Source organism: Photinus pyralis, unplaced genomic scaffold (assembly GCF_008802855.1).
Source record: "Photinus pyralis isolate 1611_PpyrPB1 unplaced genomic scaffold, Ppyr1.3 Ppyr1.4_LG7, whole genome shotgun sequence".
NCBI classification, from domain to species: Eukaryota; Metazoa; Arthropoda; class Insecta; order Coleoptera; family Lampyridae; genus Photinus; species Photinus pyralis.
Genome location: NW_022170738.1, coordinates 40,430,820 through 40,454,118, shown reverse-complemented (window position 1 = coordinate 40,454,118; position 23,299 = coordinate 40,430,820). Strand labels below are relative to the sequence as shown.

Here is a 23,299-nt window from a genome sequence, read left to right as displayed (position 1 = left end):
GGTAAAATTTAATACAAAACTCGTCACTAAATTGACAACACTTGAATCGGAAATTAAAGTACTCGGCCTCGACGGGCCTCGTCCTTTCAATATTTCCTCGCCATTAATGTATCATTTTCCCGACTTTTCTGTAAATAACTATTGTGATTTGTGATAATGAATTTTTAAAATATTCAAATAGCGTTCCAATATTACAATTTAAATTTAGTATTTTGTTTATAAAGTTTTCCATATTTTGAATTTTCTTATTATAGCTGTGTACGTTCATGCTAAATTGTATTTCTCACTTTACTTACACACCTTTAAATTTAGTAATTTTGTGTAAGCTGCGTTCATATTGTTGGTGTAAGAATTTTTCAGGCATATCTCATCTTAAAATTAGTATACGAATGAGCTTGTTCAGCTCATAATTTACCCAAAAACTATTTATCCATTTTAAAAATGTTTCATTTTAACTACCGAAAATTGATTTATAACGGTCGCAAATACGAACATATTACAAGAGACCACATAGTTTCCAAACAATATTTTACAATCTACCAGTGGTTCACCGAAAAAAAGTTCTGGGGTAGAAAATCGAACATGATCCCTGAAAAAACAAAACCCTGCAGATTCTCACTACCATTTGCTTTGCTTATAAGTTATAACGATCTTCTCTTCCGTCTGTTCTAAAATGTAGCACACATTCAATAAGACTTCTATTCAGACATTTGGTACGATAGTTGGGTTTAGTAGTAAGTCAGACAAATGCAAATTAACGAGATCATTCATCATTGTTGTATTTCGGGAAATAAAAGGTTAAGTGGAAGAGCAGGTGGCGGTTACTTGTAACCAACCTGAACTTCGCCTTGGGGTTCAACAATAATATGAGCTTTTATAGTTTATTTATTAATTATTATTTATTATCCCTTTCTTGTTCTGGGCCCTCAACAGGCTTGGTCCAATTACAGAGTGACCCGCATAATGCTTTTTTCAGAGGTGCCTCTGCAGAAGGTCTCCCTAGATTCTAGGGAGTAGATTTCTATACGCACTGGATCGGATATACGAGTTAATGGTTATGGCCGCCTAGTGTCCATGTCCACGAACTAAAATATACTGTTCTCATAATATGTCTATAAGAACCGTAAATCTATGTATTATATAATCAAAGCTAATAGCATTTTTCAAGGAAAAACGCGGAGGATAGGTTTTATCGCACCCTTAAAAATCGCCATTCGTCATTCTAGAAAATATGTGGCGCTGACAAAAAAAAGCAACAATAAACATAAATAATTGTGTTTGAACCTTCCCCACACAGACATTTCAATTTGAAGTCGATACATTTTTACATAGACAGGAGGCAAGTTCATCACAATTAATGGCAATAGTGCCATGCCTCTCACGTACACGTTTAAAACTTAAACAGTGTGCAGAAGTGCAACAATAAACAAAAGTATGCAATACGTACCATGTTGTTTCTAAATTGATTATCGAGGAAGTGCGTCGCGACGTGTGAAGGCAACAAGTTAAACAATATTCTTTTATTAGAATGTTGCAAAGCGTCCATTTCCCTTTTTTCCTCGTTCGCCTGTACTTGCCAGAGAAAGTCGAGACGAACAGTCCATTCCACTTGACGGCCGTGCAATAACACCGCTATTACGAAGATTAGAACTTCAACGACGCTTACGACGTGGGCGGGTATGCCAGGAATTCCTGAGCTTTAAAAGGGGAAAGGGCGAATTACTTCCGACACCTTCAAACTCACAATCTACTTACTTAACAACTTCGTCGTAAGTCAAAAATAGCTTAATATGCGACAACTCTATTAACAAAACGTATACCGTCGACATAATTATTAGTAAGGCAATCTTCAACAAGATGGGGAGTCGCAGGAATAGAGCGACCGCTAAATATCCAAGAGCGCAGGATAGCACGATGTACTGAGGCAGGGGGCAGGCCCTGTGATCCCTTTCGAAAATGTTTCCATTTACAGTCCCGTTCTCGGACGAGTAGATGGAGCATGTAAACTATTCAGGACTCATTATCCTTCGGTCCACGTCAGGGACGATACTCACCACATTGACTTGCGCAACTGTATAAACCAGCACAATCGTAAACACAGTGATGGCGAGACGCAGCGCAAAACTATGCGAAATGTCCCATAAAATCCACCTCAGTCGAACGGCCAACAGCAGCATAAGCACCACGGATATCCACACGAAAGCAGTTAGAAAAAGTAATAGCAAAATAATAGTCCTCGGAAGGATTACGGCCTGGAGACCTCCCAGTAGCACCAACAGAACTAAAGCGCACACAAGAGATGAGCCGAATCCGACATCCAATTCGCCGTGATACTGAAATAATGGCGCATTAATCTCCCTCGGATATTCCGTTCAACTTACGTGATGCTCCTTCTGTCTGTCCTTAAAGCACAGCGAAATTAAATTAACGTGCGTGGATTTCTCACGGTCCACACTTCGCGCCTCGATCGCCTGCGCCAGATATTTATTGACTCTGTTCGAGGGCTGGTGATAAACGCTCGAATGTCGCTTTTTAAACGGCCGCTTAAATTTCTCTGTAACTTTATTCTAAAAGAAAAAGTAAATGTTAGGGGCGGGTTTTGGCTGGTGCCCGATTACAAAAAGCGTAAGAGAAGCACAGCTAGTTTTCCGACAATGTGTGTTTATGGAGGCGTTATGATTGAACGTTAAGCACTCGACGAGGGTTCTACAGCCAAAGTAAGCATCGCAAGGGGTAGTGGTGCAAGTTAGAATCCGCACAATGTCAAATTGAAATAAAATAACGTATTGTCTATGATACGGGATGCCAAAAAATTCTTTTAAAAATTTCGTTTTACTTTAAGCTTTCACTTTTTCATTGGTGAAATGCATTTAATTTTGAATGTTTGCCAAACCCTTTCTTTTCTTTTTGGTCTTTGATATCATTTTCTTTGGCCGAATAATGTCTTTGTAAAATCGTTATATTGTCATTCCCTCGCCTCTTCTCCCTACGTTTTATAGATTAAACTTCTGTGCTACCGCTTACATTCAGCTCTCGTTTTCATTTTCACACACGTTTACTTTCTTTTATTTTTGTCCCTGTAGGTATAGATGACGATATTGGCATAAGACAGGTTAGGGGCAGTTATTCTTGGTTGATACAATGTTTCGTGACATGATACGGAGTGTAAAATGGATCTTCCGTCGGATACCTTTTCTTCTATGAATTTGTCATGGAGTCGTTGCCCTCTGGATCCATTTTTTTTTCTGACGGTAACTTCCAATGTTTAAAGTTTGCAAGCAAGCAACCTTCTGAAGTACCACCTGAGTGTAATTGTAACTGTTTAAAACGTCTTTTGTATTACCCGTCCCGCAAAATCGTACACTTTACTTTCATGACAGTTTTTTTTCGAATACGTATGTTTAAAATCAGTTTATTTTTGTTACCAATTTTAACAGGAAATTCAAACCTCCCTTTTTGTAACAATCGCCCCTGGTTGATTGAGCACTGGTCGTAAACAATATTGCTTTGAATTATAAGATTTTTGGAAAACTTGCGAGAAATGAAGGTTTCAAATCAATGCCCGAAAAAACCACCACATGCCCAAATTAAAACTGACTGACTAGGCCGAGGGCTATATGGCCAAGGAAAAGATTGGTCGCTAGCCGGCGAACCGTGAGTACCAAGCCCCCCCCCCCCCAATTTTAAGCAGCCTTCTGATAGTAGGGGCAAGCTGCCAGTGACCGTTTAAAAGCCAACTACTCGTAGGACCTTCATGTCCGACTTACAAAAACTACTCAAGCTGTAACGGAGTAGTCGCTGCCTCCAGCCACCGCTGATCAAGGCTTGTCCGACATCGAGAGGACCTTATTGGCCTCTGAGGAAGACACTACCATAGGCAGTGTTACCATTCCTCTCTCCGAAGGAACACCTGAGCACTTGGATAACAAAACCTCAGCAGTCTCAGGAAGGACAAGTGAACTAAACAAAGCTGTGGAGGGTATGTCCACCCCACAAGTAAAGCTTTGTGGTGCCGCTCGCAAGCGGTTCAAAAAACTAATAGCTACCCAAACGAGACTAGGGTAATGGCTGTAAATCTCCTCAACTTCTCAACTTCTTCCGCACCTCCAAAGAAAACCTTCCGGGGCGCCCTGCCAGGATCAAAGTAGAGATCTTCTCGACAGACCCTAAATTGGATACCATCTCCGATGACAAGTTGGAATTATTGAAAGTCAACATAATCGAAGCGATATTCGATGGCGAAGGGGAGACAAAGCTCCGTTTTTACGATTCGGTTGCCATGCAAGGCTGGCTGTATGGACGTGGAGACGGTCCAGTTGTTGAAAAACCACGTCGCAACCGCCAAAACGTCGGAAGGAACCTCGAGAGGAAAAGGATCTCCCAAAGCATAACGTGTTCACTTGCACAGAGAGGAGGAAGAGTCGACCAACCACATTTTAAAATGGTTACACAACCAAAATGCAGGCATTAACGTGAAAATCCACCGCAACGTGACTGACACCACCGCAGTAATAGTCTTCACGGTTGACCGTCATAGGAACCAGAAATACTCAATCAAGGCAATGAACCAACATTTTCAACCAGCCACCTCCTTTCTAGCAAGCAGAGTAGTGAGATGGAGGATCTCCGACGAGCCCTCCCTATCAGACCACAGACAAATCTGATATAGGATAACGAGAGAAACAACCCGAAAATTCAGAGATTGGACACTGTACGAGGAGTTACTGAAAAGCAACACCGCAGGACTCTGCAGAAGGGCGAAGAGTTGACTTCACGACTTGCCAAACTGTTCACTGATGCCATTCTCTCCTCTTTTGAGGAGAGCTGTCCGCTGAAGCGAGTTAAAACAAATAGCCGCACACCCTGGTGGAATAATTCGCTTGGAAAGCTCTGGAAAGCCACCAAAAGAGTCTTTAACAAAGCAAAGTGCACTGGGTGCTGGGATGAATACACCGTCCCTCACTGAGTATAGTACGAGCAACCACCCCAAAAGCTAGCGACCTATCGGTCTATCGTCCTTCGTCCTTAAAACGATAGAGGGAGTAGTAGAGCAATACATAAGGGAAAGGTTCATAAGAAAAAAAACCTTCACACCAACCAACATGCAGACCAAAAGGGACGCTCGACGGAGACCACCCTATAACATCATCTCTAAGATTGACCAAAGCATGAGAATGAGAATCTTCCAGAAATTACGCTATTCTTCTAAAACCCAAACACAGGAACTCTGCTGAATTGTATTTTTATAATGCGGACTGGTGATCTCAGAGTTACATCATTTTTAGGTCAGCCTCCTAAGATAAGATTACCTCCTATATCTCCGACTCACTGAAGACCTCCGGAAACCATTATGAGAACAATACTTCATAGAATTTAAATACGCAGAAAAAAATATCATTCATTCCACCACTTACTTTCGGATCTTTACAATTGCACCAGTCGTACAATTTATTGGAAAATTTGAGCTTCTAATTTAGACACCTTGTATACTTTCTATTTAAATATTAGATTAGAAATTCTATAAATTCGTCAATATTGTTACAAAAAATCTGGAAAAAGCGCACAAAATAGTAGGATGCGATCAAAAATTAAGAAAAGTTCTACACCCTTTAGTCGGTGATTGTTCAATTTACGAATAATTTCACTGATCCGTTTTCGCATTTCGCGTTTAAATATAAAGGAACGTGCACAATTTCGTTTTGATAAAAAATATTTTTACTATTCGATTGATGTAAGGATCGCTTTTTTAAAAAGAAACACACACCAAATAAAAAATAAAGCAGTGTCCGATATCCCAAAGAGGAGCGTTACACACAAAAAGATAAAACCATGCAAACATATTTCGGATGGATTCGGCGACTTACATCAAGCGAAAACGCACGAAATATTTAAGAATCAATACCGCATTAATAATTAAAATAATTATTCAAAAAATCACTTCATCCTCAATATCGACTTCTGTAGTCTGTGCTGAGTACGGTTGGGAGTACCGCATCTTCACTAAGACCTTCTCATGGCTTCTACTTGCTAATAGAGCACAAAATGAGTTTACACGTTATTTCACTTCTATTGAGTCATTGTGCGAATGTAAGAGGTCGAATCAACTTGATTGAGGCGACTTTAGCTTCCCTTCACATTTGATTTATGGCAGATCTGGGCTCACCTACAAACGAGTTAGTAGGAAGGGAGACGGTGGCTAGCGCGAAATCAACATCTGATTTGGTACCGGTACAAGCGTGACGTTTCGCGTGGATCTGATCACAAAATCATTTGTGTTCAGAAGAACGCAAACGAAGAACTAGTGATCGGGCCAGCTTGCCAACTGGATTTTTAGCGTTGTATCAAAATTTTGTAATTAGTTTCAGAAAAAAAAAACATAACATATTATCAAAAGCGGTGAGAAATAAGATAAAAATCAAAATTATTCAGATGGCAAAGAAAAGACTTGGATTTAAATTAGGTGAGGCAAGCAGTGACTCACTTCGCTGCCAGTGTTGTCTGAAAGGTCCTCAGATGGACCAGAGGAGGTGGGCTCCGCATGAAGTATCCTCTGAAGGTCTAGCACCTACAAGCGACATTAACATCGACTGTTCACACCGCTACTATTAGACACAACAATTATACAAATAACATGCTGACATATTTCTTCATCATCTTTAGACTCGAGACGGGTCTACACCGTGCCCTCTGGCATCGTGTACACATCGCTCAAGTCACTACACACTTTAGTTTCATAAAAATCTTCACCCAGAAAAGGGAGCTCAAAAAACTGAAGCCTCTAAGTGCGATGTTACACTAACTGTGCAAACACATTTTCCGTTACCACAAAACATCGTGTAAAATCGTAACAAATAGGAAAAGCGAATTCAACGTGGTAAAGGGCACTTACCAAAGTGCGGTCTTGATTACTTACAATACAAAGAAAGTCTGTCAACCGTTTTTTTGAGTAGTAGTAGTCTATGCACACTTACCGCGTCCTAAAATGCAAAAGTCATGCAAACCACAACATCCAAGTGCAAGGAAATTAGAAAAGTTTAATTATTATTTACATAAAAAAGCTTTTAATTATCATACAGGGTGCTTCCATCGGATTTGGAAGCATCCTGTATGGAAAAAGAGGTTAAGCTATGCAAAACTGCCTGTTTTCTCGAAATTGAAACTAAATTTAAGACCCTCCCAAGGAGGGCATTTGTACAAATGTCTTTTTGATCCTGGTTTTTAATTACAGTCGCTTTTAAAAGGATGCGAATCCGACGCTTACTATCCGTGCCTAATTCATTTCATGCACAAGCTGCAAGGACACGAAGATTTATGCGTTAAACTCAAAATAGCGTAACGCCCCCCAAAACAAATTTTGAGGAGCGTTTAAATTTACGATCTAATTTTCTCGACTTCCAACGCGTTCTTGCTAAAATACCAAAAAAAGGGTTCATCGGAAATGATGAAGGATATTACTGAGTAACTGCACCTCACGCGAAATGCACATAAAATCATTCAGTTTTACAACGTCTGGAACTGGCATAAATTCGATAGTAAAATATTATTTTTTAACGGTGTGGCTTTAAAGGGGAGATTAACGAGCGAGCGGTCGGTAGCTTTGCATCAAATATTCTTTGTGACTGGAACAATTGCGTACAATCATCCCCTTTTTGACGTTCCATGTAGAGTACGTTATTATTAAAAATAAAAGGAACATGCTTCAAGTATTAGAAATCTGAAAGTCTAAAGGGTTGGATTAAAACTAAAAGCATACAGCTATTTGGGGATGTATAGCGACTGGTGTGAAGCTAGCAACAGCACGTGATTTATGTAGGCCGCCTAGGAAGTGTTGAAATAATCTATTCGATTAACGGAAAGCTGAAGCAATTAGCAATAAATTTGTACATTCTATGTGAAGTTAGCAATTATGCTATTCAATAATATACACATTATAGCAACATTTTACATTTCGTCTAGATACGTAAATACGTAATCGGAAAATATTTCATCGATAATCATGTCTATCAATCGTTGCATGATAGCAGGAGCATTAGTGAGCCCAAAGGGCATGCTAACAAACTCGAATAAACATTTGCCAGGGACGACAAATGCAGTTTTAGCACTTTAAATCGATAGTAGAAAGGAACTTAGCATCACGAAGTTTACTTATTAAAGTGAACGGATAAGAATCGCGAACAGTGAGTGCATTCAGAAGAGCTATAGACAGTCTGGGGTTTACTTTAATGCTGTCGACCGGACCTAGACTGATTGTCGGCCTTTATTCGTTTTTTTTACAAGAACTACACTTCATTTTGGTAATATCCAGGTTGACCACAAAAGATTTTTCGAGGGCTCACACAATTAGAATAGGCCTGACCTAAGTAAGTAAGGAAGATTCAACCTTCACAGGTTTAGAAACGGCAGGCAATGAAATTGGTTTAAATACGAGATGTTACGAGATACTAGAGGTACTTTGTTCGATACGTGATTGGAATTCTTCTGCACCAGATACTTAAGTGTTCAATATGTCCAGAATAGGCAAACGTTAATCAAAATAAGGTTGCAAATTAAAAGGTATATTCTCTCAGTTGGTGAATAATAATTGCTGATTTCATATCGCATGAAAATCAATTGGGGGAATGCTATTGCTAATTTTCCGCGCATGGTGCCTAATAGATATCTGTTTTCCTACACTAGTTCTCTACTAATGCAAAAAGCGCATCATGCGAAAGTAAGCAATAAGTGCAAACCATTCCAATTTGGACGAAATCGGCTTTTTGCAACATGGAGTAAGTACAAATTAAAAGCTTTAAATTAATAACCCTTCTCTTCCTTGCCATTGTGTAAAATTTAAAAGTCAAAAATACGATAAATTTGGACTCACCTTCCTGGTGTTGCTGTTCTTCGCGTCCGACGACTGAATGGTCATGTTGGAGAACGGAACCTCCATCGAGTATTTGATCGAGTGAAGCAGTTGGACGACGACGTTCGAGACGTTCTTGAAGCTCAGCTTTCTTCTCTGCGCGGCACCAAGAGCGGACCGGACCTGCAGCGTGTTGAACAAGAGTGGCTGGAAGAGATCCGCCAGGGGTGCCAGGGCGGGCAGGTTAGTCACAGGGTTAGCTTGTGGAAAGTAAAGGAAAGGTTCTACAAAGACGTCTAAGTTTCGCAAACTGACGACCGTCTTAGACGCCTTAAGAAAATGTTTAAGGGTATTATTAACAATGTTAATTAAAAATAAAACTGGATTAAGACGAAATGAAACTGCTATAATACATAAAAGCAAAACAGTGCACAGGTGTAGATAGAAGTGATAGAACAAAATCAAAGGAAAAGGCGAGAGAGGAAGGCGCATTCATAAGCTGAGACATGCTATCCACCAAAAGCACAAAAATGCACGGCAAACCAAAAACGTGTTTGGTAAACGGTGCATAATACTGTACAAAATAAACTCTCTGAAAATCATAAAGTGATCTAACTCGTCATACCTTGAGCAGAGCTAAAAAAAACTAATATACACAACCTAAAGACTTTGAATTTGATATTTTCTCTCAAAAACTGATTAATTGCGTGTTAAAAAACGTTTTAAAGCATCGAGCTATGTATACCTTTCTTCTTCTCGCCGGTGGCACTATGAAGTAAGTGGTGATACTGTTATCTCGCAGGTACTGGTTTCGAGTACCGCCCATTCCCGCTTCTACCTCATACTCTCCACCAAGGTAGTCAAGAGTTGCCTGAGTGATGTGTACCCTCCTAGAACACAAATATCATTAGTGTCATAGGGCAACCATACAAGTTCGTAGCATCAAAATATCAAGCAGGTGATTTTTCAAAATGATGTTTTAGACACATTTTTCGCCGCAAAGTGCAAGTGCCAACCTCATTCAATATACGGTTCAATAACGGGATGAGAGCCTACAAACTGCGTTATCGGCAGGATATTTCCATTAACATTTCGATTTGGTTCGGATGTTTTTTCGTCGGCATTTTCGTCATAATCTTTCATTCTGAGCGGTTTTACCCAACCCTTCGTCCGTAGTCAATCTTGAACGAACGATCTCTCATCTGTATTGGCAACGTGAGCGGAGCACGTGTCGACGCGACATTTCCATTTAATCAAATCTTACAAAAAGACGCAAATACATATGGGAGCGATCGTTACCGATCCCCCCATGTTCGTTTATAATTACGCCGGAAAGAAAAAGGCGAGGGTGAAAGTGCAAACAGTAATGAAAAAGACATAAAACAAAGAAGTAAAAACGCATAGGATCGATACGGAGCAGAGAAATGGGCGCGCTGATTTTTTTTCCCCTTCGTCTAAACAGCGTATAAGTGGCACCTGTTGTCTCGTGATATATTTTTCCGCTCCGAAGTTCCGTCTTTCTAATATTGATTTAGTTCATTTGTTTCAATATTGGCAATGCTTGCTTTTCAAAATGAAAATGCAACTGGAAAGCGGATAAAAATAGAGAAAAATATAAAAGATCAGTGGGTAGTATTAATAGCAAACCAATCAATTTAGATATAACGCAATCGCGTTGAGATCGGCGATGTGGGGTCGAGGGGTTGCAGACTAATTCTCGGTGGCGAATTTTTATCAGAGATTGACGTAGTCTGAAGGCGAGGAAGTGTCATTCCAAGTTCAAGTAAATACCAGACGGAGGGAAATTCCCACACCACTACATGTGAAAATCAAAGCAGCACACTTGCAATAATTAAAATACTATTCTCTTTCCTTTTCACTGTACCCAATCTCATTAACAGAATCTTTCTCATTACCTTGTGACATAAATCGGAATTATGAGGGAAAATTGTGACTTGAGCCGTTGATTTATTACGCCACCTTCTATGTGTCATATAAAATTAATTTTTAAGGTTTTACTCATTTGGTTCCTAAACCTATACGAGACTTACCCAGGTTCTCCACCGGCCTCCATGTTGTTTGCGAGAGTGACATCGTTCGACCAAACGTCGTACTGCCATTTTCGTAGCCCCAAAACGCCGCACAATACCCTACCCGAATGTATACCCACCCTCATGTTCAACTGTACGTCGGTCGCTTCGACGACGCTCGCAATTGCGTCGATCATGTCCAAACCCATCTCCACAGTGCAATGTGCATGATCCGATCGGGGTTCGGGCAGTCCCGAAACGCAGTAGTAGCAATCGCCCAGAATTTTTATTCGCAGGCAATGATTATCCTGAAATTAAAAAAATCCTGAGAGACATTTTATTCCCTAGCATAAAATGTTGTAGTCCTTAAGGCGAATAGCAACTCCCCAAACAGAAGATGAAGAAACAATAAACATCATTAAAAGATCGCATCAGAAGCCTAATCAGAAAAATGACACAACACCGTTTTCAGTACATTTTCCGGCAAAGTCAACGTAATGGGACGTTTAATTATAAAGTGTAATTAATTTCGTAATCTAATCTATAGTCGGGGCTGTAGAATGAATGGAATTGTACCGGTGAAAAGATGTCAAACTTTGAATAATAAAGATTAATTATTTTAATTAAGATCTTAACTTTGTCTGCTAGAGGTTGTAAATACCGCGACAGAAAATTCCGACGGTGGTTTTCCCTTAAACCAACATTAATTAATTTTCCGCAGACGGAAAAGTGTAGGTACAACTTTTTACGCGGTGAATGTTTTCGTGTTTTATAAATTAGGTAATTGGGTAAAGGGTAAATTAAACCTAGCCAATGAGCTGAAAACACGAAAAATGATTGTAGGGACTTTTCTCGTAATACTTAAATTTTCGAACCTGTTCCCCTTTCCTAGAGAGCATAATGGAGAGAATCGAAACGATTTTAGGGATGCTTAGGTTGCAGCTGTTCTAAATATTCAGATTGATAATAATAAATCCACATCCCTTAAAAAACGCTAATAAGGTTCTTTGATTTATGATTTTAGGGGCGCTTAGATTGGAATTGTAATGCATCATTCTGTAACGGGAGCCCGCTAGACCGTTTTTTTTCGAATTTTAGATATGCGTAAAAATTGCATATGTACCGCTTTATACGAATAGTAGGAGTGAGTAGCTTTAAAAGCCACCCCCGACGCGTTTGGAGATTCCATCTTATCTCTTCAACTGGTCCTTCTATAAGTATTTCCTCTTTGTTGAAATTATTTCAAATTTTGATCACTTCATAATTAATTTTCATTCTTACCGTAATCATTGGATCATCTTCTAGTTTAAAAATCCTGTAATACCATTCTTCACTTTTGCAGTGCTCAGTTCTTCTACTTCTTCAACTTCTTCTTCGTTATCTTCATCAAATTCATCTTCACTTAATAACTCGGAATATTGCGCTATGTAACTTCTTCTCGAATGTCTTCTTTTCTTCTTTAAACTTCAATTTCTTGTCCTAAATTCTTGTTCATATCTTGTAGTACCATGCTTCCTCTTCTATCTTCGCATACTCTTGCTCTGAAATGGCTATTCTCTCTTTTTGTTTTTTCTCAAGTTTCCAATTTAATTCTTGTGCTTTCAAAAGATCTTCTTGATTAGCTTTTCTACTTACAACTACTAGCTTCAGCTTGCTCTCCTACCCTCTCCAACTTCTCTAAAATGATTGGTTGACTCTTCATGGTCTCCTTTTCTTGATTTTCTTTTATTTTTCCTTAAGTTTCCTCCAAATACTTTTGTTTCTGATTTTCTTCTTCTTCGCTGAATGGATTGTCTGAATATTTCCGTCGAATTTTCTTACTTTTTGATGATGCATGATGGGGAGTTGGTGATGGTTGGTTTTTCTGTACTCTTCCCAATTGTTTCTTAATTTCCCAATATCTGAATCGTACTGGCCAAATCTCTCTTCATTTTTCTTCACCCCTTCCTCTCTTTCTTCAACTGCTGCACTGCTTCTCTTTAATTTTACTTCCAGAATTCTAGTTTCTTCATTTTTTGCCGACTTTCGCGATTTGTATTTGTAAACCTCGGGTTTCCTTCTGAGTTTCTTCAATTTTTTTTCCATTTTGTCTTGGCCTTCTTCGAATTTTTTCTCCACTTAATCGTGAAGAACCAGACGATGGGGTACTAAACCTCAGAGCAGTAATTATCTTCTTCAATCTGCTAATACTACTCTAACACGAGTTAGGACAGCAGAAAAATCCAGATGATTAGGTGCTTAGAGGTTACACTACCTTACCCTCACAGACACACAATACTCAATACTATATATGATAACTGAATATGATCCAAATCCTCGACATCGAGTCTCCAGAAATGCGAAATCCATTAATAAAACAATGCTCTACAGAAATTAAACAACGCAGAAAAGACGACCGTCATTACCACCACGGTTTAACAATACAATTCCACCAATCAAACCATTCACTTCCTAAACTGCTCTATTCTTAGAAATCTCGAAAAAAATAAACGCAAATTTAGAGCTACCGTTACACTTGTCACTAAATCCACTAAAACTACTTTACGAAAATAGTCGCCTTTCTCGGGGAATGTAATTGGAACGATAGAGACGATTTTAGGGATGATTAGGTTGGAATTGTTTAAATATTCGGATTAATAATGAATCTACACACATATCATCCCTTATAAAAATCGCTAATAAGGCATTAATGCTTAGTTTCACTACATAATTGCGCCCTTCTCAAGGAACGTTAATTCCATACGTAATAAACCTCTTTGATCTACCGGCTATTATTATTTAATTGCGCATATTCCCTCTTGTCTGTAATCGTTTCGGCTAATTCTGGGGTCTGGAAGCTTAATTTTGTTGTACTAAAGACGTCTTGTTCCCTACACAGAACATCCTTTAGAGAACAATCGCGTCGTTTAATTTGTGCGATTATACAATAAAATTGAAGCAGTTCACCTGGTGTTCCGCAATCGAAATGCGAATGTAATAAAGACGCTAGGGGAAGAAGATGAAAAATTGGTAACGTCGAATTGAGTTTTATTAATGAATTCTGAAAGGTTTCGTTAATCTTTCGAATCCATTCAATAAACTTCTTTTAGTTTATCGTTTTGACGTGGAAATATTTCAACTTTAAAGTTCAACGTTGGGGTTTGAGGCGCGCCAGACGCGTTATTTAAAAACAAAACCAAAAACCTTTAGTGAAAAGGTTTTTTTTTGTTCCCAGGTTGTATACCTACCGCAAAAATGCCATCGGGTTTACCAAGAAAAAGTAAGCAATTTATTTCTAATCTTATTCGTTATTTTGAACGTTTTCGGGTTTATTCAGATATCAACCTCAGGATTTGAAGTCCACAAAATGATGGCCGGTGAACGGTGTTTTAAATGTCATGGTGAGATCCGAAAGGAACGCGTCTTCGATACAAAGGCTGTGGTTCGATTTTTACCAGGACGAAAATAGGAACATCGGCGAGCAAGTTGGGCGAATGTTTATCACCTTTGCAACGTTCAACAACCAGCTGGAACGAAGCACGTTTGTTTTTGGAAAAAAATATGACGTTCCTCGAATCTTGAAATTCGAGACCTGAGTTTTATTGTTACACAATTTGAAATGTTTTGTGGATTATCTTTTGCTTTTGTTAATTTAGATCGTGATCTTTGTGTCAGGGTTTTTGTCCCAAAGAAGGTTTCTCTGACATCGCCTGGTTGTGTGCGTAATATACTTAATATGTGCTCGTCTTTTCTTACGCACAAAATAATTCAATTTCCTTTCATTTGTGTATAAAAATATCCGCCAGTAATGAGTATCCTACCCACAATGCAGCACTGATTGCAGCATTCATTGCATGATGCTATGTAAACATACTTAGTCATGACGTCGTAATAATACACCGATGACGTGCTCGCAAACTAAAGAAAATCCTACTGTATATTAAATTCGTCAAATTCGAATTGAGAGAAGTTGAAGAACAAATAAATCTATCGAAAAATACGTAAAGAAAATTTACCTGGCATCAGTGCGATGTTAAAATGTAATAAGGTGCCGGTGCCGCTATACATTTTAAATGAAAAAGTGACAGGTACACACTTTGAAAGACTTTAGCTGTTACGACGCCGACGTTAATCCAGCTTTTTATAAAGCTGAGTCCCTATAAGCTTATTTGAAGAAAATGTCAAAAACGAACACGAAAGAAAAATTGTAACTTCGCGATCGTGCTTTTTCCACATACACTTTTCTCTTATTATTTAATCTACGTCTCTAATTTTACATTACATAAGGCTTGAAATTGTGGTGTTGCAAATTAAAAGTTCAAAGGCGTCCCGACGCTTTTAAAGCTTTCTCCTGTACTAAGTGAAAAAAGTTTGTTGTTGTAAAGTTCGGTTAACGAAATTGAGATGCCGGATTTTGCCTATCGAGGAAAATAATCCGAAATAAATTTGAACAAGAGTAGAGGATCAATTTCAAGTATTGGCAAGATACTTTATTCTTAATTTATTATTTTTGTTAAAATGATAGGGTCAGTCAACACATAAAAATCATATGATTTTTAGGAATTCAGAACGCCATGGTTGCATAGACGAGGGGAAAAATGAAAAGGAAGAGAAGGAATCTCCTTACATCTTACAAATGCCACCGATGTGGAAAGAAAGGACACAGGGCACAGTTTGGCAACCAGAAAGAGAAAAAAAATAACTAAACACTCAGCACTCCATTCACTAGACAGCCCAACCAAGTTTCCTGTGACCATGGCAAATTGTCACCCAATTTGAATTTTCCATTCCATGAAAAACTCAAAGTTTATATAATCGTATGTCCTAAACTTATAAAATTGTCAGTTCAAACCCCGTACGGACGCCACTGGTGAAAATTAAAAAAAATCTCTTACGAAAAAAATGCTCCTTAATGATGAAAAGGTGTACGTACACAATTTCATAAAAATATCTTAAGAGTGTTAAAAAATTATGACAAAAAACTCACTTTTTTCTTAAAATTTTAACAGCCTTTTCGATGTTTAACTGCAGCTTCAAATGAAAAAGTGAAGTTCTGATTATTTTCGACAATTGGAAGGGCTTAAGCTCTTCATTATCATTTCCACTCAGCTTATTCAAAATTATGAATATTGTACTTACATTTGCTAACTGATCGAATCTTCCGAATAGTTCGTTCAACAACCGTACCAACTCCTGAGCGGTACACTGCGATGCCAAGACGGTGAACCCGACGATGTCGGCGAATAAAATGCTGAAAACAAAAAAAAAGCACGGATAGAGATTCGCGAAAGCGAAAATAAACGAGGATTTTATAAGCTCATCTACATGTAAACGTCGTAAACTCATTTCGCTTAATTGCTGTAGGATTTAAGAAAAGCGAACCCCTTGAAGGGGTAAAACGGCAGTTTCCATAAACATTTCCGGAAATAAACCCGACTCTTTTAAGTTAAGTTTACGTTTACAAAATCTCGAGCGCCGCGCATCGATTTCGTGAAAAATAATCTCGCACGCCGCCGGTTAGTTGGATGTTAAATTATTGAAAGGTAAATTTGAAGTTCGCTTTTCCGAAAGTTTTCTTTTTATTTTCGCTGCGCCAATACATATTGGATCTACTCCATCAAAAGGCATTTGTTAGAAAAGTTATTGACTCAATCAAGAATTCTCCCATTATATTTTCATTCATTTGTAGTGTAGGTACTCTGTAAATGTTCATTGTATGTGTAGTCAGGGTAAAAAGATCGTTTTAACTGTCATTAAATTGTGTCCAACTTTTCCATTTCCGAGATACTTCAAATTTACCACTAAGTATAAATCTCAACAGGTTATGGGCCCAGAGCTCTGAGCTGCAAGAGTAGTGAAAGGGATGAAAAATTAACATCGAGAAATGTCAAGTCCTACACAAGTATCGAGGTAACTATTGTTTACGAAAAATCTCTCTTCAAAGACAAATTGATTAAAATTCCTGTTTCTTCAACACAATTCCTATTCTAAAGGGATTTAATTATAAGCCCTTTTATAGCAGTGCTAAAAAAGGCTTAATTCCATTAGATTTAATTCCCCAAATAGAATTAACTCACGAATTAATTCCGCTTTGAATTAAATCACGAATTAATTCCATTTTGAATTAATTCCATTTTGAATTAATTCCTACCCAGATTTAGATCTCGAGACGTTATCTTCGACGAAAAACTTCTCTCCAAAGCCAAATTGATTAACATTCCTGTTTCTTTAACACAATTCCTTCTGTAAAAGGATTTAATAAAAAGCCATTTTATAGCAGTGCTAAAAAAGGCTTAATTTCATTAGATTTAATTCACCAAATAGAATTAAATCACGAATTAATTCCATTTGTAATTAATTCCTACCCAGCTTTGGATCTAAAGACGTTATCTTCGACGAAAAACTTCTCTCCAAAGCCAAATTGATTAAAATTCCTGTTTCTTCAACACCATTCCTTCTCTAAAAGGATTTAATTATAAGCCCTTTTATAGCAATGCTAAAAAAGGACTAATTCCATTAAATTTAATTCACAAAATAGAATTAAATCACGAATTAATTCCGCTTTGAATTAATTCCCACCCAGCTTTAGATCTCGAGATGTTATCTTCGACGAAAAACTTCCTGTTTCTCCAACACAATTCCTTCTGTAAAAGGATTTAAATATACGCCGTTTTATAGCAGTGTTAAAAAAAGGCTTAATTCCATTAGATTTAATTCATCAAATAGAATTAAATCACGAATTAATTCCATTTTGAATTAATTCCTGTTCAGCTTTGGATCTCGAGACGTTATCTTCGAGGTTATCTTCGAAGAAAAACTTCTCTCCAAAGCCAAATTGATTAAAATTCCTGTTTCTTTAACACAATTCCTTCTGTAAAAGGATTTAATAAAAAGCCATTTTATAGCAGTGCTAAAAAAAGGCTTAATTTCATTAGATTTAATTCATCAAATAGAATTAAATCACGAATTAATTCCATTTTGAATTAATTCCTACCCAGATTTAGATCTCTAGACGTTATCTTCGACGAAAAACTTCTCTCCAAAGCCAAATTGATTAAAATTCCTGTTTCTTTAACACAATTTCTTCTGTAAAAAGATTTAATTAAAAGCCATTTTATAGCAGTGCTAAAAAAGGCTTAATTCCATTAGCAATTAATTCCTACCCAACTATGATGGAAGATACAGAGATATTTAAGGAATAAGGCTACAATGCGAAAGATATTGAATATTCAAACCACAAAATTACCAATCTCTAAATTGCGATTGAAATAATCTCAAAATTTAACAATTTGCTTCGTCTGCAATTACGAAACTGGATACCCTCGGCAATGAAAATGGTGCAAAACGACTTTATATTGCTGGAAGTAAATGACCAATTACTCACCACTAGCAAAAAAGCTGAATAATTGTGGAGTACGTACCTAAGATAATTTAGTAAACTCGTATATGCAAAGCAGAGGCCATAAACAACAAAAGGGGGTGTGGAACAGAAACAATTTATTGCAAATCAACTCTTACTGCATTAAATGAAAAATGGATTAAGGTCTATTTAATTAAAGTACGTAATAGTAAAAGGCAGGTACCTAATGTACAATTTATTGGCACCAGAGGGTATTTTACATGAACGCAACAATAAGTAGTACAAGCCTAGATGGAATAATTTATATGCAAATTTAACACCGATTTTTGTAAAACCTGAGTTGAGAGGAAAAATAAGTAAACGGGTGAAAATGACACACGAATTATCCTTTGTTAAGTAGCTACTAGAATCTCAAAAATCTCAAAGAGCTGGAAAAATGTGAAAACACTCAAAAATTAGATGAATTGTAAGGATACGGAGAATTTTAAGAATCTGATCCGAAAGTTAAATCGAAGAAAAGGAAGAATCTGATGGAGCTCAAGAATACCACGCATCTGAAAGTTTTGACAAGCTTGAAAATTTCTAAGAGTGTCATCAAATTTTGCTCCTCTGGAAGACTTTTCATACACTAAGAACTGAGCGATTTACCGAAAATTACACTTTCGGGAATTAGTCATGAAACCTCCCTTCTTTCGATGCCACGATGCTACGTTCTCTCCCAAAATATATAGATCTTTCCATTTGATTATTTTCTAGGAAGCGCCATAACATTTTGTCATTTTCCACTTTTGAGGGAAACTACGGGCCATCAAATCTCCCTTTTCCGGGGGGAAGCTGTCGCGTAGTGGGAGTGGCAGTACATTTTCCTTCTCTGGGAGATTTCAAACACGAGAGTTCTAAGAGTGGCACGTTTTGGAAAAGAGCGTAGCACCATGAAGTGGGAACTACCCTGGCAGATGTTTGCGAGAAAACGGAAACCTACCCCTATTAATTATTAGCGGACGAGATTTTTTCGAATCAATACATACATTATTTCCACTGTTGGATTCAAAGTAAAGCTCCACATCACAATTAGAATAAGAGACGCTCAACGGGATAGCACTGTTAAAACTGAACGCTTTTAATATTTCTTAACACAAGGGTCACATTAAACACTTAGTATGAAGTGGGAAAATATAGTTAACACAAAAGCTCTTTACGTAAAAGGGTTGCATGAAGCACCTCCTCGACAAACGTTTACTTACCTAACGTTCTCGTGTTTCTGTATGTAGATTTTGTGAAACTGGCCTTCCACGGGCGAAATGATGTCGTTTTTCATCTCCATCGCTACGTGTTGGGGTAGTACCGAAAGCAGAAGCCTCTCCTGAAAATAAAAAAGTCCATTAGTCGCCATGCGGGATAAATTGTGAAACCCCAAATGGGGTCTGGAAAAGTTATTACTAACCGCCTGAATGTGACAAGAAAAAGTGCCATTAAATAGCAAATTACAAGCCTCCAGACATATGTGTTTTCTTACTAAAGCGACTAGAAAGGCCCTTTCCAAATCGATGCGGGCCTAGGAACAATCTAGAAATAACATAGAAGTGTTTAACGCAAGATCTAAGAGACTCTGGAATGTACCCGAAGGCTGTTCTTAGAGACGTGTCCAGGGTGGGTTACGCGTATGAGACTATTTTACAAATCGCAAAAGAACGGGTGCATTCCTACAATTTTGCGTAATTTTCCGCTACATTAAAGTGGTCAGTTGAATTAGTGTTTCGCTCATAACAGAATTAGTACTGCACTTAAAGCCAATGACCTACCCTTTGTAGAATGCATCATGCGAAGTGCATTCCAGCTTGGTTCATCCAATTTCGAAGTGTAACACTTATCGATAGTGCAAAAAAGGGTAGCGAACGATAAATTACTATATGATTTAATCAGTTTCTGGCACCATCTAAAGGATGCATTGCTTCCAAAGTTTTGAGGCTCACATGCAAACTTCTCTACAGCTTAATGGCCGTTTGCACAGACATATTTAAGCGGAGCTTAGCTTAAGCGTAGCTTAAAATCCATGACAACGATTATTGAGACAATGGTTGCCATGGATTTTAAGTTACGCTTAAGCTAAGCTCCACTTAAATTTGTCGGTGCAAACGGCCATTAGTACTTGGGACGAGAGTTCCCTTATTACAAAAATGTAAAAAAGGAATTAAAATAAAAACGTTGTATGTAAATACGTTAAAAAATTAATGTTGGGGTTAATTTTGAGACTGCTTCATCGATATTAAGGTCTCAATTCACATATGGTTGTCCTCTGCAAGGGGCGTCTCTTTTGTGCAGGATCAAATATTTCTATTTCTTTAATTAATCACGTAGAAAGGGTTCATCAACAGTCCTGAATACATACATTGAAGAATTCAACCCCTATTGGATTGTAAATTATAAATTTTTTAGTTAAAATTTTCTCTTAGAAGGGGCGTCTCATTTGTGGTGTACCAAATATTTTCATTTCATTGATTAAGTCTCATAGAGGGTTGATCAGCAACCCTGAATACACGAATAGAAGAAGACAACCCCTATTGGATTGTAAATTATAAATTTTTTAGTTAAAATTTTCTCTTAGAAGGGGCGTCTCATTTGTGGTGTACCAAATATTTTCATTTCATTGATTAAGTCTCATAGAGGGTTGATCAGCAACCCTGAATACACGAATAGAAGAAGACAACCCCTATTGGATTGTAAATTATAAATTTTTTTTAGATGGCAGTGGACTACTACAGGGGGTGCATTTTTTGTGAGGGCATCAAATATTTTTATTTCGTTGATTAATTACACTTAAAGAGTTAATCAACAACCCTGAATCTATGAATCGAAGAATTCCACCCCTGTTGAATTGTAAATTATGTATTTCTTAATGAAAATTCTCTCTTAGATGACAGTAGAACTACTACAGGGAGTGTCTCATTTGTGGTGCAGCACCTATTTCCATTTCTTTGATTAATTTGCATGAAGGGTTGATCAGCAATCCTGAATAAGCGAATAGAAGAATTCAACCGCGAGTGGATTGTAAATTATGTATTTTTTTAGTGAAAATTATCTCTTAGATAGGAGTTTATTACTACAGGGGTGTATTTTTGGTGGGGCAACAACTTTTATTTTATTTCTTTGATTAATTATGCATGTAGGGTTAATCAGCAATCTGAATAGATGAATAGACGAATTTAACCCCTATTGAATTGTAGGGGCATGAAATATTTTAATTTCTTTAATTAATTACGCTTAAGGGTTGATCAGCAACCCTGAATAGATGAATAGACGAATTAAACCCCTATTGGATTGTGGGGCATCAAATATTTTAATTTCTTTAATTAATTACGCTTGAGGGGTTGATCAGCAACCCTGAATACGGGAACAGAAGCATTCAACCCCTATTGGATTGTAAATTATGTATTTTTTTGAGTGAAAATTCTCTCTTAGATGGGAGCTGACTACTACAGGGGGTGTATTTTTCGTGGGGCATCAAATATTGTAATTTCTTTGATCAATTACACATAAAGGGTTAATTATTAACCCTAAATACATGAGTAGACGTATTCAACCCCTATTAGATTGTAAATTATGTATTTCTTATAGAAAATTCTCTCTCAGACGGGAATTGATTACTACATGGGGTGTCCCATTTGTAGTGCACCACCTATTTACATTTCTTTTATTAATTTGCGTGAAGGGTGGGTCAGCAATCCTGAATACGTGAATAGAAGAATTCAACCCCCATTGGATTGAAAATTATGTATTTTTTTTAGTGAAAAGTCTGTCTTAGGTGGCAGTTGACTACTACAGGGGGTGTCTCATTAGTTCCGTACCGCCTATGTCCATTTCTTTGATTAATTTGCATAATAAGTTAATCAGCAACTCTGAATACATAAATACACGAATTTAACCCCTACCGGATTGTAAATTATGTATTTTTTTTAGTGAAAATGATCTCTTAGATAGAAGTTTATTACTACAGGGGGTGTATTTTTGGTGGGGCATCAATTATTTATTTTATTTCTTTGATTAATTATGCATGTCGGGTTAATCGGCAACCCTGAATAGATGAATAGACGAATTTAACCCCTATTGGATTGTGGGGCATTAATTTCTTTAATTAATTACGCTTGAGGGGTTGATCAGCAACCCTGAATACGGGAACAGAAGCATTCAACCCCTATTGGATTGTAAATTATGTATTTTTTTGAGTGAAAATTCTCTTTTAGATGGGAGTTGACTACTGCAGGGGGTGTATTTTTCGTGGGGCATCAAACATTGTAATTTCTTTGATCAATTACGCATAAAAGGTTAATTATTAACCCTAAATACATGAGTAGACGTATTCAACCCTTATTAGATTGTAAATTATGTATTTCTTATAGAAAATTCTCTCTTAGACGGGAGTTGATTACTACATGGGGTGTCCCATTTGTAGTGCACCACCTATTTACATTTCTTTTATTAATTTGCGTGAAGGGTTGATCAGCAATTCTGAATACGTGAATAGAAGAATTCAACCCCCATTGGATTGAAAATTATGTATTTTTTTTAGTGAAACGTTTGTCTTAGATGGCAGTTGACTACTACAGGGGGTGTCTCATTAGTGCCGTACCGCCTATGTGCCATTTCTTTGATTAATTTGCATGATGAGTTAATCAGCAACCCTGAATACATAAATAGACGAATTTAACCCCCACCGGATTGTAAATTATGTATTTATTTAGTGAAAATTATCTCTTAGATAGGAGTTTATTACTACAGGGGTTGCATTTTTGGTGGGGCAACAACTATTTATTTTATTTCTTTGATTAATTATGCATGTAGGGTTAATAAGCAACCCTGAATAGATGAATAGACGAATTTAACCCCTATTGGATTGTGGGGCATCAAATATTTTAATTTCTTTAATTAATTACGCTTGAGGGGTTGATCAGCAACCCTGAATACGGGAACAGAAGCATTCAACCCCTATTGGATTGTAAATTATGTATTTTTTGGAGTGAAAATTCTCTCTTAGATGGGAGTTGACTACTACAGGGGGTGTATTTTTTGTGGGGTATCAAATATTGTAAT

At 37.5% G+C, this 23,299-nt stretch overlaps 1 protein-coding gene across 3 annotated transcripts in view; it reads right to left on the bottom strand.

Moving 5' to 3' along the window:
• LOC116176544 (Ca(2+)/calmodulin-responsive adenylate cyclase) overlaps positions 1-23,299 on the bottom strand; it is a 151,405-nt gene that overhangs the window by 11,408 nt on the left and 116,698 nt on the right. For all 3 annotated transcript variants that reach the window (XM_031495152.1, XM_031495154.1, XM_031495153.1), the window contains exons 4-14: positions 19,456-19,574; positions 15,991-16,102; positions 10,894-11,180; positions 9,588-9,732; positions 8,864-9,049; positions 6,972-6,977; positions 6,482-6,565; positions 2,382-2,567; positions 2,055-2,333; positions 1,756-2,006; positions 1,448-1,697 (exon numbers count right to left, since the gene is read on the bottom strand). In XM_031495152.1, coding sequence (XP_031351012.1) covers positions 1,448-1,697; positions 1,756-2,006; positions 2,055-2,333; positions 2,382-2,567; positions 6,482-6,565; positions 6,972-6,977; positions 8,864-9,049; positions 9,588-9,732; positions 10,894-11,180; positions 15,991-16,102; positions 19,456-19,574 — 1,905 coding nt within the window. The remainder of the gene's footprint in view (positions 1-1,447; positions 1,698-1,755; positions 2,007-2,054; positions 2,334-2,381; positions 2,568-6,481; positions 6,566-6,971; positions 6,978-8,863; positions 9,050-9,587; positions 9,733-10,893; positions 11,181-15,990; positions 16,103-19,455; positions 19,575-23,299) is intronic.